This window comes from Buteo buteo, chromosome 12 (assembly GCF_964188355.1).
Source record: "Buteo buteo chromosome 12, bButBut1.hap1.1, whole genome shotgun sequence".
Taxonomy (NCBI): Eukaryota; Metazoa; Chordata; class Aves; order Accipitriformes; family Accipitridae; genus Buteo; species Buteo buteo.
In genome coordinates this window covers 22,811,016-22,828,701 of record NC_134182.1, presented here as the reverse complement: position 1 = coordinate 22,828,701, position 17,686 = coordinate 22,811,016, and the positions used below count along the sequence as shown (strand labels likewise).

The 17,686-nt window shown below is 53.6% G+C and overlaps 2 protein-coding genes across 2 annotated transcripts; both read right to left on the bottom strand.

The window, feature by feature from the left end:
* Positions 1–1,009: 1,009 nt before the first annotated feature.
* On the bottom strand, positions 1,010–7,582 carry LRRC73 (leucine rich repeat containing 73). The gene is made up of 6 exons (XM_075042039.1): positions 6,906–7,582; positions 6,290–6,450; positions 5,183–5,305; positions 3,849–3,949; positions 3,010–3,193; positions 1,010–1,470 (listed from the first exon to the last, which is right to left on the bottom strand). Exons 1-6 carry the CDS (start codon positions 7,175–7,177, stop codon positions 1,400–1,402), a joined length of 912 nt encoding a protein of 303 aa, XP_074898140.1. The 5' UTR covers positions 7,178–7,582; the 3' UTR covers positions 1,010–1,399.
* Positions 7,583–12,224: 4,642 nt separating this feature from the next.
* On the bottom strand, positions 12,225–17,550 carry YIPF3 (Yip1 domain family member 3). The gene is made up of 9 exons (XM_075043020.1): positions 17,422–17,550; positions 17,138–17,344; positions 16,943–17,049; positions 16,257–16,302; positions 15,776–15,868; positions 15,300–15,431; positions 14,668–14,781; positions 14,084–14,207; positions 12,225–12,714 (listed from the first exon to the last, which is right to left on the bottom strand). The coding sequence occupies exons 1-9, from the start codon at positions 17,500–17,502 to the stop codon at positions 12,593–12,595; spliced, it is 1,026 nt and encodes a 341-aa protein (XP_074899121.1). The 5' UTR covers positions 17,503–17,550; the 3' UTR covers positions 12,225–12,592.
* Between the last annotated feature and the right edge of the window lie 136 nt (positions 17,551–17,686).

Sequence of the window (17,686 nt, the reverse complement as noted above, 5' to 3'; positions counted from 1 at the left end):
TTACCACATTTCAAGTATTTTGCTTGCTGTCCTTCTGTCTGATCTGTGTCTTGGCAAAGACTTCCACATGCTGATGTAGAGTAGGATGAGGTGTAGCTCATTCTTTTAATATTTGTTGGTTTTCTTGAAGCCCCAGCTCTCAGTCATGTGACAGTATCAGTTCTCTATTTCAGAAACTGAGTTACATGGGAATGTGTAACATACCCCCTCCCTGGAGTTCATAAGAGTTTTAGAATTCTAGTGTCAGTATTTTGTGGTTTTATTTTGTGTGGGGAGGGAGGATTGGGGGTGATTGAGCATACCCCAGATAGGAAGCCCTCCAAACATGAGAGAGGGAGTTCCTGTAGGATGCTGATAGGTACGCTTGGAAGCATTTCGTTTTCATGTTGAATAGCGCTGCAGAGGTCAGAGATGAAATTTTCTCCATCTCCCAAGTTAGCTGCCTGTGCCCTTCTGACCTAGGTGTATGCAAACCGTAACACAGGAAGAGTTTCTTGCTTATTTGTCCCCATAATTAATGATTTTATTTCTGTGTTCCCTTGAGTAGCAGCTGCTGCCACAATTTAATCTTCCAGCCTAGTAAGAGCCTTAGAACATCATGTTCCTTGCCTAGCTCCAGCAAGGGGCACTTGGCAGAGCAGTGAAACCTGCAGGGCTGGTGCAGGCTGAAGCCCTCACCACAGGTGCACGGCTGGTACCAAGCTCCCTGCAGCTGGACTCTAGTCCAGCCCTCTACCTCCTGGGCAGAGGGAAGGCCTGGGGGACTGCAAACGGGGCAGTGACCGACATCCCTCCAGGGCCGGGCACACATCGTGGAGAACCTGCCCCTGCAAGGACGGTTCCCTGCAAGGAAGCCTGCCAGGCCGGCGGGGGGCGAGGGGCTGCTGCCCCCTGCCGACGCCCCGAGCCCCCCGCACGGCTCCTGCCTGCTCCTGGCAGCCGGCTGCTGCCGGTGCCTGTGGACGCCTGCCCTACCGGGGCCGCAGTGACGGAGGCTCACGCTACCATGAGTGGTGCCACATCTGTGACCTTTATAAAACTCTCATCGCGACAGCAGTACAAGCATTAGAAAGAACATCTCTTATACACATCTGAATAAATACAGCCCGTGCCCTGCGGGCACAGCCGGGCGTGGGGGGGAGGCAGGGCAGCATGAGCTACACATGCAGCGACTGGACAATCACAAGCGGCCGACGGGGCGCGTGACAACACAGAGACGTGTGTAGAGATTCGCTCGGACCAGGGTCTGGCAGTCAGAGAACCGAGGGAGGCATCAACAGGACATGAAATGGGTAAGAAGATGGCTGGGGCAGCCCCCGGCAGGCAGGGGGGCTGCGGCACGCACGCTCCTCCAGTGGGCATGGTGCTCTTCTCGGCAGAAGCAGGCAGGGTAGCCCAGCTACATTTCTGTTTCTGCTAAGAGGCTGTCACCGAGACCTGATGTCATCAGGACCATCTGGGAGCTGGAATCTGTGGCAAGAGAGGGAGAAAACCATGAGCCATTTGGGCTGCCCGAGAGTGCGGGGCTGTACTCCAGATCCAGAGGTGAGGATGAGGAATTAGAGCACTGCAGGATGGGAAGTGAACTGCTGAGAGGATTGTGAGATTAAGTAGTAACTAGGTCTACTCTGGCCACACAGCAGAACAGAATCAATGTTTGGTGGGGGGGTGGGCAGGGAAGGCAGAGACAGCAGCAAGAGCCCGGGGTGGGGATCTGCATTTGTTATCTTGGCTATCGAGAGGAACATCAGCTCTGAACCCTCCCCATGTACACTTGCAGGTGATACTCGTGCTGATCCAGCCGTGCCCTTACCCAGCCCTGCATAGACCTTTAAATCTGCACTCACCAAGTGTCTTTTCAGCTAGAGAGAGCATCCAGGTGGGACGGGCTAGCAGGCTGCAAGCCAACCAAATCCACGTAGGGTGGTGGTGTTGCCTTCCCAAGAGCAGGGAATGCAGCGGGCGAGCAGCCATTTTACGGCATCAAAGGCCTGGAAATCTGACTTTCTGCGCTGCATGAATGGAGGGTTTGTGCAGCCCTCCCCTCCCTGCCTCAGGAAGGTGAGGGCAGCTTGCTGGCTCTGCGATGGCATAGAGTGCCAGCCAGGAACACTGCGACTCTCCCCACACCAAGTGAATCAGCTGCAAGGAGGATGGGCATGCATAGCAAGTAAGAAACTCAGCAGGGTACCAGTTTCCCATCCAGAAGCCTTTTTAAGCAGAATTTTTTTTTTTTTTCCTGGATGTGAGGGAGGAGGTCTTTACTGCCCATGTACTTCAGACCCAGAGTCCTACACATTCAAAACTTTTTATGGCTCTAATAAATGAGCATCCAGATGTTTTGAGGCCCAGGCAGTGGTTGTGCTTGTCTGCTGCTAGTCCAATATGAGAATTGGGAGGGAGGAAGGACAACTAAAGGTAAAAAAAAACCCCAAACCAACAAACCAGCAGGATCACAAGGTAGTCATGACAATATACAATATCACATATACAAACACGACACAACAGGTTACTGCTATCTCCACAATATACCCTTTTTTCTGTTACAAGCAACAGACAGGCTGTAGCACCTGGCTAACCCTTCACATGTTTGGGATGCAGAGATAGGAACAGCTGATGCTGTTCTGGTTGCAATGAGAAATGACATGACTTTTGGCTAGGATATCTGGCAAAGGCCCCCAAGATCTTTAATGCTCCTGCCCTTGAGTTTTAAGACTTTGCACAAAGATTTCGTTCCTGCAGCATCAGGGAAAACGCCTCTGAGGTACTGCTTCCACTCTGCAGCAGCCGCATTGTCCTTGGAGGCTGCTTTTCCAAGCACAGCTCAGCCCAACACTATTTAACATGAAGGTCATGCCTGGAGGCTGTCTGCATTCCAGTTCACAGGAAGAAGGGACAGACCCCATTCAGCAACCCCACCATGAGAGACCAGTGGTGCTGGAAACACCTCAGACACCCCAATTCCTGCCTGTCAGCCCCTCCCCACAGCCCAGGTCCCAGAGCTCTTACTGTTCTGGCAGATCCAGGGGTTCTTCTCCCTGGCTGTGACTTCACGAGCCTCCGTCTCCTCCTCTTCCTCACCCTCTGAGAGCAGGTCAGAGATCTGCTGCTGCAGCTCAGGACTAATGTTGTTCTCCGCCAGGATGAGTGTCCGTAGGGCTGTGGGGTAATTCTCTACCATGTCCAGCAAGGTCTGCGTGGAGAGTGAGATAAACAGGCTAACAAGCAGCACAAACAGCAGCTAGGCTGAATGGAAAGAGCTTCAATGCTCTGTCTCCCTGCAAACTCCAGCCCTCCTCCTCTTACCTCCACCTTCCCTTGGTTTTAACCTCCCTTCACCAGGCTTTCTGAGAGCCTGAGGACTTCCCATCTTTCTGTGGGAAAAGCTGAGCCTGGATTTCCTGGCTGTATCTAAAGAAGAAGGGACTGCTCTACACCCTGTTGCTGCCACATATCCAGGCTAGTCCCCTCTCACCACTGGGAGCTGGGGCTCTGAGAGGAGAGCCTGTGCTACCAAGCCTTGGCCCCTATCTGTCCACAGAGCTTTAGCTCTGATCCTCAGTCACAAGTTCCTTACTTCTTCCCAGAAAACCAAACTACAAATAGAGCCACGTGTTTCTCCCTGCTGACTTGAGGGAGATCCAGGAGCCCTATGTCAGAGCTGTGGCTTATGAGCTCCTCCTGTGGCCAAATGTAACAGCACCCCTGGGCACAGGGAGGGATGGGGGTGCATGTGGACACGGGGAGGGGGATGGAGGCAGGTATAGGTCCTAAGGCCTCTACAGACCGCCAAGACCTATGCCCTTGGGATGTCAGTGATGCTGTAGAGTAACTGTAGGCCCTCATACCTGGGCTGACTGGTTGGTAAGTCCTGTTCCCTCCAAGTCCAGAACTTCAAGGGTTCGACTGGAGGCCACAGCAACAGCAAGCATCCCTGCTACCTGGTCACCTGTGGGAGAAGCAAACGGGGGCTGTCAGCAGTGCCTGCCTTCCTGCATGTAATACCACATGCCTTCACAGGCCTGGAGAAGTCATGGAAACATCCTCTGAGTATTTCTGCCATCAGAGAACCTCCAAATCTCAGTTACCTTGAAGGGAAAAAAAAGCTGTTAACTGAGAAAAGAGACAAGGTAAAGGCACAGCATTTTGTGGTTATGGGAACAATCACTGATTATCAGGGGAACACAGTGAAATTGTTTTTATTCCCCAAGGAAATTTATCTTCCCAAATCTCCTTCCTACTCAAGGATGGGAGGGCCTTTAACAGTTCCTGTAAGACACCCCAGATGCAGAACAAGGAGCTGAATACCTCAGTCCAGGGTGAGGGTGGAGCCAGCCAGAGGACTCCGCATCAGCTGATGGACTGCCTCCCTGGAAAGGGGGCATACTTTTGGGGGTGGATGCAGCAGGACCAGGAGCATTAAACACTGATGCTGGTAAAGAGACAAGACTCCAGCATGTCTCCTGACGTTTCCCAGTGAGTGCCAAGATACTGTACAACTGTGACACATTCTCTTGGAAAAAAAAACAAAACCAAGCTGCTGTCAGGTAACACCCTAGGGCCTTTCCTGCCCAAGAGGAAGCACCTGGTCAGACAGACAGGGCCTGGAGGGAGGCTCTGTTTCCAGACAGGGTGACGAGGGGAGCGCCCTGCTGATGCTCAGGGAGGCATGGCCTGGTCTCCTCCTCACCACCTTGCAGCAGAGCTGGAGAGAGTTGGTTTCTATGGCAACGAGTGCCAGGCTCTCCTCTTCCTCCTCCCTGCTCTGCTGGGAAGATGAAGGGGGAGCACAGGGACATATTGCATGTGCCAAGCTAGCATTGGCACCCGGGAACATCGGCACTTCAGGAACAGGGGAGATGTGGAGGGTCGAATGTGCCGACAAAGGCGGTGAAGCGGGCAAGGCACAACCTCCTTTCTGCACCCCCCCACAGGGCACGTGGCCACCTCACACAAGCAGAGCAGCAAGGCTGGCTTTTCCTGCAGCCGAAGGTGCCTGGCAGGGTCAACTCGCTGCTGGCGATCAGAAGGCACCTATGCAAGAAACTGCCCCATCGTGCTGGTGATGCTCCACCACCTTTCTAGAGCTTGTTCCCCAGCCACCCACTGGCGCAAATTGCACGAATGCTGAGAGGCAGGAGTGCAGCATCCCCTGCTCCTCCTTCCTGGCCCCCCAGCTTACCTAGGGGGTTGTAGTCCAGGTTCAGCACGCGGAGCTGTGAGCTGTGAGCCACTGCAATGGCCAGGCGTCCCCAGCCTTTGCTTGTGACACCTGGGTTGGCGCTCAGCGTTAGCTCTTTGAGGCCTGGAGAAGAGAGAGAAGCCAAACCAGAGCCTTAGGGTCACTAAAGCAGTCTCAGGGGAGCTAGTTCAGCTAGCTTTGAGTCATGTCCCCTGTACTCTGACAGGCTAAAGGGTTTGGTTTGCTCTGACAACTGTCATCACATATTTCACTTCAGCAGTAGCCCTTCATTTGCCCATGCTGTGACCACCCCATTTCTCTGCTCTACCAACCTGTGTCCTGCTTACCCTAAATAGCAAACACAATGGAAACAAGTAAGGGGTGTGTGAGGCAACTGACTAGGAGAAGGAGGTGGCACAAGGTGATAGGCTGGAGAGAGGATAACGGGGACAGTAGGCTCAGAAGCGTGCACCTGGGAGGGGTGGCCAGCAGAGATAACAGCATCAGTGGCACTGTGAGCACACAGAGGAGAAGGTGCTGGGGGGAGGTGGAAAGCACTTTGAGAGTCAGGAGAGAGGGGTGGTGTTACCTCATGCCAGCTCTCGGCTTAACTGGCTCACCAAAGGCTTCTGACCACCAAAGATTATCCCCTGCAAAGATCTGAGTCTTGGCACTAAGGCTATGACCATGCAACTACACACTCACAGAGTGCGCCCACAAGCAGGGACAATTCCGAGGCACTGACAGTAAAGCCAAGTGCTGAGGTGGGGGCACACCACATATTTATCTACGGTCATTATCAACACACAAATGCAAACTGTCCCCTCCTCCAGTTTTAAATGCTCCTGTCATGAACCAGATGCAACCTGTTGGTCCCTGAGCTCCAAACTGCCAGCAGGACAGATCAATAGCAGAAAACCCATGCCTGCTCGAGGGAACGGCTCCTCTATTGCTTGGCTTTTCTGCTTAAGTTGGGGAAAGAAATTCCTCAGCCCAGGCAAACTACAGAGCCTGCCTCCTCCAGGGCTGAGGATTTACTGCTGCATGCATCTGCTCTATGTGAAAGCTCCACCAGTCATTGTGCAACCCATGGCCCCTGGTGCTTACCGGACTTGGCCCCGTCAGGTGGCAGGAGCCCACAGATAAGGTTGATGCCTTCATCACCCAGCATGCAGTCTCCTAGATCCAGAGCCACCAGCGAGGGGTGGATGGAGAGAGCAGGGTTGAGGAGGGCCAAGCCTGCATCTGTCAGGGGACTCCCATGGAGGCTGTGCAGGTAAAAGGGAAAATCACTATGGAGCCTTCTTCCCGGGGACTAACTAACCTGATGGGCTGGGAGAAGCAGACCAAATGAGGAGGGTGACAAATCCTAACCCCAAGTGGGGAAAAAGTGCTAGGAAGCCTCTGCTGCAAGGGTCAGCTGGCCACTACGGTGGCCCTCCTCTCCCGGCCGGGATGCCAGCGGGGCAGGGGCAGCCCTCACCACCGGGCAACCAGGTTGGAGGGCCCAGCACTGAAAGCCAGGGCCGTGCCCAGCCGGCGGGGGCAGAGGTGGCTCTCTCCCAGCGGGGTGAAGGGCGACCAGGTTACCGTCCACAACGTCAAGGGCGTTTTTCCTCCGACTAGACTTATATTCAGGGGCTGGCCCTGAGCTGCGAGCCGCCGAAAGACCCGTCCCCGTCCGGGAGGGGGCCAGGGGCATCCCCCTCCCCGCTGTACTCACAAGAGGGACTGGACGGAGCGGTTTGTCTTCAGGGCCTCAGCCAGCTGCTTGACGCGGTTGATGTTGGACACGATGCCCAGGTTGAGGTTGAGCTGGGCCAGGGAGCGGGACTCGGCCGCCCCGCGGCAGACATGCCCGAAGTCCCGCTCGGAGAGCTGGCAGCCCCGCAGCGACAGCAGCCGCACCGAGTTCTCCCGCAGGCTCTCGCAGATGTCCCGGATCTCCGCCCCCGATAGCGTCTCCCCGGAGATCTGGATGGACCCCGGCAGCATCTTCCCCCCGCCCGGGGAGCTGCCGCCCGCCGCCGCCCGCCGATCCCGTCGCGGTGGCTGGGCGCCGGGGGGGAGCCGCGCTGCGCGCTGCGGGCCGGGGCCGGGGAGGGCGCCAACGCCGCCGCCGCCGCCGCTGCTGCCGCCGCCGGGCAGTCCCGGCCCGGCCCACCGCGGCCCCGGGGGCGTCACCGCGCAGCCTTACCGGCGGCCGCCGGGCCGCCCCGCTCCACCCGGCGGGGCCGCCGCCCCTCCGCGGGCGGCAAGACCCAGGGGAGCCATCGGCGGGGGCTAATCCGGACCGGCGCCGGGCTCTGCGCCCCGCGGGGCCGCGCCTCCCCGCTGCGCCAGCAGCGCCGGGCGGGGCCGGGCAGCCCCGCCGCTCCCCGCCCCGCCCGCACCTGCCGGGCCGCCCCGCCTCTTCCCTGCCGCCGCTCCGGTCCCTCCTACCGCCCGGGGCGGGCCGCCACCGCCCGCCGCCCTCACCCCCGGCCCCCCGCCGGGCGGGGCGGCCTGCGCGCGGAAGGGGGCGGACGCGGAGGGACCCCCCCATCCTAACCCCGGCGTCCCCCGCCGCCATCTTGGGCTCCGGCGCCACTCGAAGCCCGCGAAGGGCGACGCCGGCGCCCGCTGGCTCCTGCCTGCCGCCCGGAGGCGATGGCGGGGCCGAGGCCGGCGGGGGCCGCGTCCCCGGCGCTGAGGGGGCGCAGGAGGGAGGGTGGGAGGAGCCCCTGGGAAGGGCTCTGCTGTCAGCCCGGCTCCTGCCTGGGGAAAGGGCCAAAGCCATTGGGCCAGGGTGTACTCTGGGTGCTTCTTGGTCTGAGGAACAGCAGTCTTCTGCCGGCTTCAGTTACATTTCTGCTTAAACCTGCTACACCTCGAGCTTGGACCCATGGCTTAATGACGAGGTCAGCATGAACCGCTCCTCGTGGCCCAGGGCTCGCGGAGCTGGTGCTCCGAGGAAGCTGGTGAAAGGCGCAGGGTTGGGGAAGTGCCGCAGGCTTCTTTACCCCTGCAGCACACAGCCTGCACCCTCAGCCTGACCTGAGGGGCGTATCTCACACCCCGCTAATTCCCAGGTACGGGTCAGAGGGATTTGTTCCCTCCCCGCCCCGCGTCGGGTAATCCTGTACTTGGAGAGAAATAGGAAGCAGGGCCCCTGCGTTTTCAACTCCACTGAGCTGAAAAAGGAAGCCAGTGATGTGGAAATTAGGTTAAACCGCCTAAGTAGGCAGCTTTCTGCACGTAACTAATCTGGCTGCTGCATATACCAGTGCTCAAGTGAATTCCAGTCCGGTGGGTAACTCTGGGACAAACCCAGGCTCCTCTGGTGTGCAGGCCAGGGTGGGAGAGAGAGGATGGAAAGTGAGGGGAAAATAGGATCTGGAGGGGGATGTGAAGCAATTCTCCTCCATTGAAATGGAGGAGCAGGTTACCTGAGCCGAGGGCTGTACTGCACGTTAGGTCCTGAATGAGACGGGGAGCAGCAGGTAAGAAGCTGGGCTCGGATGTCAGCTTTAAGACTTTGGCTGCAGCACCTAACTTATGGTGTAGGTGTTACCATGCCTTTTGAGTAATCCATTGCTGTTCTCTAGAGCTATCTACACACGTCTCTCTGTTTCCCTGTTGCACAGGGTTGCATGGGCTACAAGACACACCAAGAACAGACCACTGGCCTGGCAACACATCTTCACTGGGATATGAGCAGCAGCTGCGAGCATCCAGCTGTGGTACAAGTGATGGCTTTCAAGAAAGGAGCGACTGATCTCTAAAGTCACATTAAATGATCCAGGTGAGAACGGGCTCCTGTGTATTGCGGGACTGTGAGGGGCAGAGAGGCTGGATGTCAGAGTGGTGGGCAGGGGAGTGGCCAAGAAAATACCAGTTGCTGATCCATACAGGTCGACTGGAAGACTGCACTCAGTCTCCCCTCGAAATTACCTCCAGGCACTAATTAGCACATGCTTTGTTAAACAGGCTATTATTAGAAGGGTGCTTGGAAGAGAGCCCCTGGGACATGTCCCACTTCAATTGATAGCAGCAGTCCTGAAGCATTGATGAAGACGCCCTAGTGCTGGCATTTTCACTGCCTGTTGTGAGGAGCAAGAGCACGCTGAGGAGACAAGCATCCTGCCTTACTTTATGTTCAAATACATTGAGAAAAGTGGCACAGAAGCTCATGGTTCAAAGCTTTGGCTCACTAAACCTAATTAAGGGCTATGCAGAGGGGAATTTGGCAGTGGTATTTTGTGAAGAACTAGATACTGCTTCCTTGTCATGTGCAGTTATCCAGCAGGTATGAGGAAGGCAGTTTATTGTTTACCTACTGGGGGCACAAGGAATGAGAGTTGACTCTCTAGACTGATGCTATTAAGAGCTAACACATAAACAGAGAAAAACAGTGGATGAGGAGCAGCTAGACTGACACTAGATGCAGGAAAGAAAACAAATGGGAGAAGAAACAGCCTACTTGTAACCCAAAACACAACTAAGGTGACAGTGCAACAGGGATGGGCTGGAAGGATTGGAATCCCAGGTACTGCAGAGGAGAGGAGGTGATCATAGATGCCTTAATACACATTTTAGCTTCCTCTTTCTATTCTGACAGCTTTATATGTTTATTTAATATTCAATAAAAAGGGGCTTACACAGTTCTCACAGAGCTACCCTTCCTCAAAAGGGGGAGGTGATGGGGGGAATTATTTCAGATTTGCTGCAACGGAGGAAGGAGAAAATTATTTTAGATTTGCTGCAAAAGCCATGGCAGGAAACAAAGGCAGAGATAGTCTGGTATGATAGGGCTGTAAGGCTTGTCCTGATAACTAGAGGACTTGAATAAGCACTGAGATGCCCTCCCACAAGGACTTTACTAAGACTGCGTGCTCAGCATGCTCCCTGGAACTGCAGCATGCATGCATGCATTTCCCTGCAAAAGTGCATCCCTCTCTGCCAGCAAAAGGAAATGCTGAAGCTCTCGGCCAAGTACTGAATTTCTGGCAGTACAGAACAGTTCAGCTTCCAGCTGCTGCTGCACAGAGAATTAATCAGGGCTGAAGAACTGGAGCAGAGCAAGCCCCACAGCTTCTGAGAGGGTGGTTGGCTGTCACCCTGGTCATCTGTCCCCAGCTGACATGATACACAAGCTGCACAGGGGAAGCTTGAAGAGTTTGCTCACTGCTCTCTCCTGTGCTTTGAGTGAAAACACAGGGCACAGCTTCATCCCTCTGATCTAGCTAAGTAAGTGGCTTGGCGTGGGAGGGGACCACAGCTCTTCTCCAACAGTGTCTGTAGATCAGCAGTGATAAAGTTTGGCGCAGAATGGTTTTTCTTCTTGGCTGGACTCATTCTAGTGACAATTGTCTCTTTCTCCTTTCCTTCCCCCCTGCCTGTGCTTGGAGAGTTTGCACCAAGAGAAACAGACCCATTCTAGGCTGCCAGGGCAAGAAGTGCAAGTTAGAAACCAACCTCCTGTGGAGTTATAAAGAGGGAAATACCAGTGTCAGCACTGCAAACTAACACTTCCATTTTGTCAAGTTTGAAAGTAAGAGAAATTCTCGAAGCTTGAAGTGGTTCAACTGGTCCAAAAAATGTGGAGACTACTAGCCCAAATAATTTATTTGATTCCCCCACACAACTTGCTCTGAGTGGTGTTCTTCAGCCAAAATAATTTTCCCAAGGCAGGGGAGGGGGGGTGGCATGGAGAAGAGAGTGAGAGAACATGTCTGTTACATGTTTGTTAGCAGAGGAGCTTCTTGCTCTTGGAAGGGAAACAAATGATGAACTCGGGAATAAGCAAACAGTGGAAAGCAGGTCTGTGACTGAAAATGCTCGAGTCCTATGCAGTGACATTTTTGTTTTAACTGAAGCAGATGACCAGCCTCACGACAGTAGCTGGTGCTATCTTCCTCTCTTTAATTGCACGTTGGCACTAGTCTGATTGCCACTACAGCTGCATCCTCTCCCACTAATATAAGCAAAGGACCAAAGAGTGCAGTTCTGACATGCTGTCTGCTTTGTACACAGCTAACTTGTGGGTACACCAAGAAAGGGAAACATCTTGGGGGTTTTTTTCAGCCTGAGCATAAAGGTGAACTTCTGTGAGAGGTGGCTCCTCTCCCCCAATCATCCAGAGCTACAAGGAGAAAAAAGGTGAAAGCAGTTATCAGCTAACAGCTTTCCACTTTTGGACCAGTACAAGTTAAAGCAGTGAGGGAAGGCTACATCTGAACTACTCAATTGCAAGTTACTGCAGTGCAAGTAAGCCTAGGCTGGGCTGCTCTGTTTTCCCATCCTTACTGGAGCTTTCCTGCATCAGTACGCTGGAGATAAATGTGCCAACTCTATTACCATAGCACGCTCCCCCATTTTTCCCTTTGTTTAATGGAAACACTGGAGAAAAGTTTGCCAGAGACTCTCAAGGCTCCAGGAGTCCTTTCAGAAATAAGGCCTAGACTCAGCTTGAAAAGCCAGACAGTATACAGCAGACTGTGTGTCTGGGGGAGCAGGATGCTGCTCTTGCTCAGAGCAATGAGGTCAAAGTCCCATGGCTGGGAGACATGAGAGCAAGCTGCATAAAGGTGGGCTGAACCAGCTTCTTAAAAGAAATATCCACAGGACACCATGCACAAACATGCTGCCCCTGCAGTCAGCACTGCTGTCCCACACAGCAACATGGGCAGAGAAGTGGTAAAAACAAAAGGTGCTGTGAAAGCATGGGGACAGATACATTTCTGACATACACAGGAGAAGGTGATGTGAGATAGCAGCTTGGACCAAGTGAAAAGAGAAGGATCAATCTGGAACGTGACAAGGAAGAGCATGTGGTTAAACATCATGCTGTTCCTGAGAATCTCCACAGAAACCGAAGTTCCTGTGCCTCTTGGGCTATGGAAAAGGTGCCCAAGACAGGCCACATATCACAGAATATTTGAAGTAGGACAGCAGAAAATTGCAAAGAATCCTGCTTTAAGTCTAGGACAGAACAGATAAAGGTGTAGAGACCCAACACCACTCTCCCATTACACAAACAGGCTCAAACATAAGACACCACTCAGCACCAACATCAATTTAATTCTTCCCTCTTCAGGACAGGAACAGGGCAGATAACTCTGGGGTTACATCAGCAAGCAGAAAGGGGGTAAGGGACAAACTGTGCTGGGAAACCCCAACTAAACATGCAGGCAAGAGAACCACTCTACTGAAGACAGCCCAGACCTTGGTGGGGGAAGAGCGTAGTTCTTCTGAGTCACTGAGGTGCAGCCCACTCAGCTGCCCAAAACTGCAACCCAAAGGACAGGTCCAGGAAAACAAAACCAAGTCTTCTTCCTGCTGTTCTGTCCTGTTCCCAAGAGGCAGCAGGTTATTATGGCCCTATGCAGCCCCAAAAGTAGTGAAGGAAGCAAGTCCAAGTCTGTGAAACTACAGGGTCAACGCAATGGCTTTGGCTGTTGTGTTCAGTACAGCACTGGAAACAACTGGAATGTCTCGGGCAACTCTCTGAAAGGGTGGCATGTTGGGTCCTTCCAATGTGTCCAGGATACCTGCAGGGAACAGAAAAAAGGGGAGAGTGGCAAGAGTTAGTTCAGATGCAGATAGCACATTTCTTCTTGCTTTTCTTTCTGGCCAGGGCAGGGCCCAGGACATGCGAAGCACTTGCAGGTGATGGGAGGAGACATCTAACCCCAAAGACCGAACAGGAGTAAACACCTCCATCCAGAGACCAGAAAGTACAGATCAGAGCTTGTGCTTGAGGCAGGGAAACTGCATGTTCCCAAGAGGAAAGTAGATCATTCATTCTGAAGGTGCCAGATCCAGTCCCCTGCCATTTGACCCAAATGCAGACACTGCCAGCGATGCTGCTCTGCCGAGGCAGATTGATAAAATCCTCTCCCAGCCTCATCCCAGCACAGATCCTGCTCTTAGACCAATTGTTTGCTTTCATCCTGAGATGCACTTGCAGACTCACATCAGGAGCTGCAGCTGCAGGTGCAATGTGGAATTTTTATCATGGCAATGCAAACATAGACCATGCTTGGCAGGAAACATGCATACCAATGCAAGCGTCCTCCAGTCCATATCAATTACCATGTCAAGACTGATCATCAGTCTTGGAGTGCCTTGAAGAAAATTGCTTGACATATATTTTATCTTATTTCATCTACTGAAAAGTTGCAGATCAGGGCTCAGAACCTTCACCTTAAGAACGGATCCATGAAAAAACAATATTTACATCTAAAAGGACTTGTAATGCTATGCTATAACCCCAAGTTATGCAGATTTATCTGAAATATCATGAACAGGTCTGCAGAATTGCATATTTAGGGATCCGGAAACAATCTAGTGATGTGGTGGGGGAAGACTTTTTTTTTTCTTTTTCTTTTCTTTTTTTTTTTAAAGGAGACTAAGACTTTGTTAGGAAAAAACAAAAAGAGACTCAGAAAGGGAACCTGAACATGTATAGCCTGGTAAACAGCACCAACTGGGGAAGATGGAGCTTCTACACAAGATAAAAAAGGTGTTACACAAAGAAGGAAAAAGACTTATGACACATTTCCTGATCAGAGAAAAGCAACCCAACTTCAGCAAGATTCAGGAAGGGACTGGACATTAGCATGCAAGAACAGTCAGTGCTGTTACACTTCAGTTGTGGGGAAAGAATAAGCATACTGCCTCACAATCTAAGACCTAAGTACTAAAACTCAGTGCACAGAAACCATCCCACATCTACCTGCTGCCCTACTTTGACAGCTTCCTCTAATAAAGCTAGTGCTGGTCATTCTTGGGTTGGAAACTGGCACGGATGCCCTCAGGTCAGATCCAAACTGTCCAACTTTTCTCTCAGAGAGAGCAAAAAGCAGCTCCTCTTCCCCCAGATCTAACAGGATATGTCTTCACATCTCCCTTGCTTACCTTCTACCACCTTGTGATAAGCAAAGTGCAGATAGAGGAGGAAAAGCATATGCAGAGCAGCAAGGGTCCCACACAGGATGAGCCGCTGGGTATGCCCCACGGTGCGCGACACCAACACAGCAACCTAGGAAAGAGGTGATTAGAGACAAGGTAGCTGCTACCTGAGCCTCTGGCATTCCAGTCGGGAGCATACAGGAGGACAGGCCAAGTAGTGAGAGGCAGTGGAAACACTGCTCAGAGCCTTTTTTGCAGTTTGCACCAACAAATTCAGAGTAATCTGTTTCACATAGGTGAACCTTGCCCAGTCTCACCAAGAGTGCAGGATGCTCAGGCATGACTCTCCACGGCAGCAAGGGCTGTAAGGGAGTAAATCTCCTACAGCTGTTAGAATGGGTGAGGATATGAATCCAAGTGTCACCTCCATACACCAGTGGCCAAATGACCCAGGAGCATCAGGCTGTTCTTCACACCAGCCTGAGCGGCTGTGAAATGAACTGCCAGGCCCAAGGAACAGAAAGCAAACAACACTTCCCTCCCTTTTTTTGTCCCCAGAAGAGGAGGGCCCCAGGCTGCCTGTCCCTTACCATTCGTAGTGTAGAGAGTCCACCAACACCCAACCAGAAGATATAGAAGAGGGAGTGGAAGTGGATATTATAGGTGACAAAGAGAGTGATGCAGTGACCAAAAAGACCGTAGCCCTGACAAAACAAAAATGTCCATGTTACAAGTGTCAGTCCCACACAAAGGGACGTTGATCAAGAGCATGGGGAGCCTATTCCTGCAACTCTTCACCAAGGCAAAGCTTCGCAAACCACTCATTCAATGCCAAAGAGTCAACCAGCACAACAATTTTAACAGCAGGTCACACCCAGATAATCTGTCTGAAGGATTCAGAGGGATGTCAGAGATTGCCACTTGGGAAACAGATGAAAGAGCCTCTGATTCCAGAGAAATTGGAATCTCCTGGGTTTTTACCACCAGGCTCTCAGATCAGGAACTGCAAAGCAGGAGACCTACACGAAGGAACTGCCTCTTTGTGCTATCACTGTGCCTGGGATGGGGCAGGTCAGAAGAGCATCCTGGAATTCCAGGTTGTCCCAGTGCAGTTACCTGGGACCATGATTTACAAGGACTTTTCCCATTCTCTTGGGAAGAGCTTGTGCTGGAACACCACGCAGCCAACCTGTTATCTTGGGGCAGCTCCATCTGTACATACCAACAGTGACAGCATCTGCACCATCGTGATTTGGGCGTTACACAGATATGCCAGGAAATAGATGAAAGAGGAGACACCCAACCAGTAACCGAAGCAGGTGCCAATGGCTGTGCCCATCAGTGTGCCTTCCCTCTGTGGAGACAGCGTCAGGATGAGGAAGACTCAAAGAAGTGACTTGCCAGCACCCAAATTCCACCTCAGAGAGTCCCAGAGCCTTTCTAGGCATTATCAAATAGCTGGCTAGCAGCGTTCAGGGTGCCACATGACCTACACGCCAGCTCTCCCGGCAGCAGAGCATCAAGCCTTTCTGATGCGTCCTTCCTCCCATCCCCAAACCAAAAGGTTCTTCCTCAGATCAATCTGCTTTTCAGCAAGATGCTATTGAGTCATGGAAGAGGTTTCTTCTCCATTTCTAGTGTCATTATAGCAATCCAGAGCCCAGTCAAACCACAACTTATCATTGAGACTCGACGTACAATGATGGTGTCTGAGGTCTTCATCCCATGCAAAAGGATGGCCACCAGCGTGAAAACCAGCATGAGGGGTCCATACAGCTCACCTGCAATCTTCTACAGGAGGAGACAGATCAGGGAAGGTTTGGTTAGTGCTCCTTCTGAATACCAGGCTCCCCACCCCAAGCGATGTGAGAAGTGCCTTGGATAAAGTTTATCACCAAGCTGCCTGAGAACAGCAAGGCCACTGCTGATGGGAGCCAGGCAGAACAGGTTGTGTGATGAGGAGCCTGGGATGTGTGAAGTCTAGAGGTCTAGAACTGTTCCAGCACTAAAGGTTCCACACTGAGATTTGGAACAACCACAGGAAAGGGTCTACCAACATTTTCAGGGAGATGAATGCCTAACAAACTCAGGTCCTTAATAACATGGACTACTTTAGTTTTACAAGGTATCTGTGGGACATTCCCCTGACCATGGAGTCTGATTCAGCAAGAGAACTCACCTGTGGGAAATTAATCATCTTCACAGGAATCATGGACTCTAGCAGTCTGCATCACAGCACAGCAGGGAATGACACCAGGAGCAGGGAGGACAACAGTATGGTTAACAAAATGCTTCAGAAGTAAAAGATCCCATACACCCATTACCAGTGTTTTCTGCTGTGGTCACAGGCCTTGGGGGACAGAGATTCCTTCTACAGGGTCACATAAGGTAACTAAAGGAGGAAAGCCTTACTGTCAGTGGGTTAACTTTGCCGGAGAGGGGATTCAGTGAAAACGTTTAGGGAGCGAGCCATGGGGATGAGAGATCATTGACAGAACAGCAGGAAGGAAAGGCACCTTTCTTCATCCAGCCTCACAAAACTTTGCCTTTTTGGACACAGCTCTGTTGCACACCCAACAGAAGCCACGTAATGCAGCTGAGTACTAAAATGCTGAAGATGCCCCAAAGCCCTTTTTTCTGCCCTGAGCAGCAATGCTGGGTGACAGGTGATAGGGCTGCCAGCCCACCTGGGGGACCTCATTAAGGAGAGCGGGACAAAGCACAGTGCGTTTCCCCATATCTGAGCCTTCCTGCAAGGCTGGCAGCCCACCCCAGCTTGCTCGCTTTGGGGGGACAGCCAGCCTCCCACTGGCCCCCCGTGCCCCCCGCCGCCGGTGGAGATGGCCCAGGCTGAGCCCAGCCCACCTGGCTCGCACTTGGATGGGCTCCACATCAAAGTACGGCCGGAGGATGTCGATGTTGGCGTAGAGGCTGAAGGCCCTGGAGGCTTGCCTCTTCCCCACCTGCCACATCTGCGGAGAGAAGGGAGCTGGCAGCGGCCGGGGGGGGCAGGCGGGGCCCCCCAGGGCTAGGGGCGGCAGGGGGCCGCGCTCACCTCACCTGGTCAGCCACCTGCCGCCCCAGCTGCCCCCGCAGCCCCTTCATGCCCAGGAATTCCCCGTCCTCCTCCTCGGCGGCCCCCGCCTCGCCCTCCACCTCCTCCTCCTCCTCCTCCTTCATGCGCTGGTGCATCTCCCCCATGTCCTCGAAGCTGGAGCCTGACGTGTCGTCCATGTTCTCCATGTCGATGACGGCGGAGCCGCCACCCTGCAGCGGGGCGGACAGCGTCAGCGCCCGCTCGGCTCGGTCCCGCCGCGCCGCCGCCACCCCCGGCCCGGCCCCACCTGCATGTTGTCCTCGAAGCCGCCCCAGTCGGCGGCGGTGCCGCTCCTGCCGCCGCCCTCCGCCGCCCCCGGCGCGGACATGTTGCCGAGCCCGGCCCGCGCCGCGCTGGCCTGCTGCCGCTCGCCAGCAGCGGAGCACCCGGATGTGACGTTGGCAGTGGGGGGAGCCCCCACGCTCTCGCGAGGCCACGTGAGGGAGGGCGGGCGGCGGCGCCATATTGTGTGTGGCGCAGGACGGGGAAGGGCGCAGCGGCGTGGGGGGACG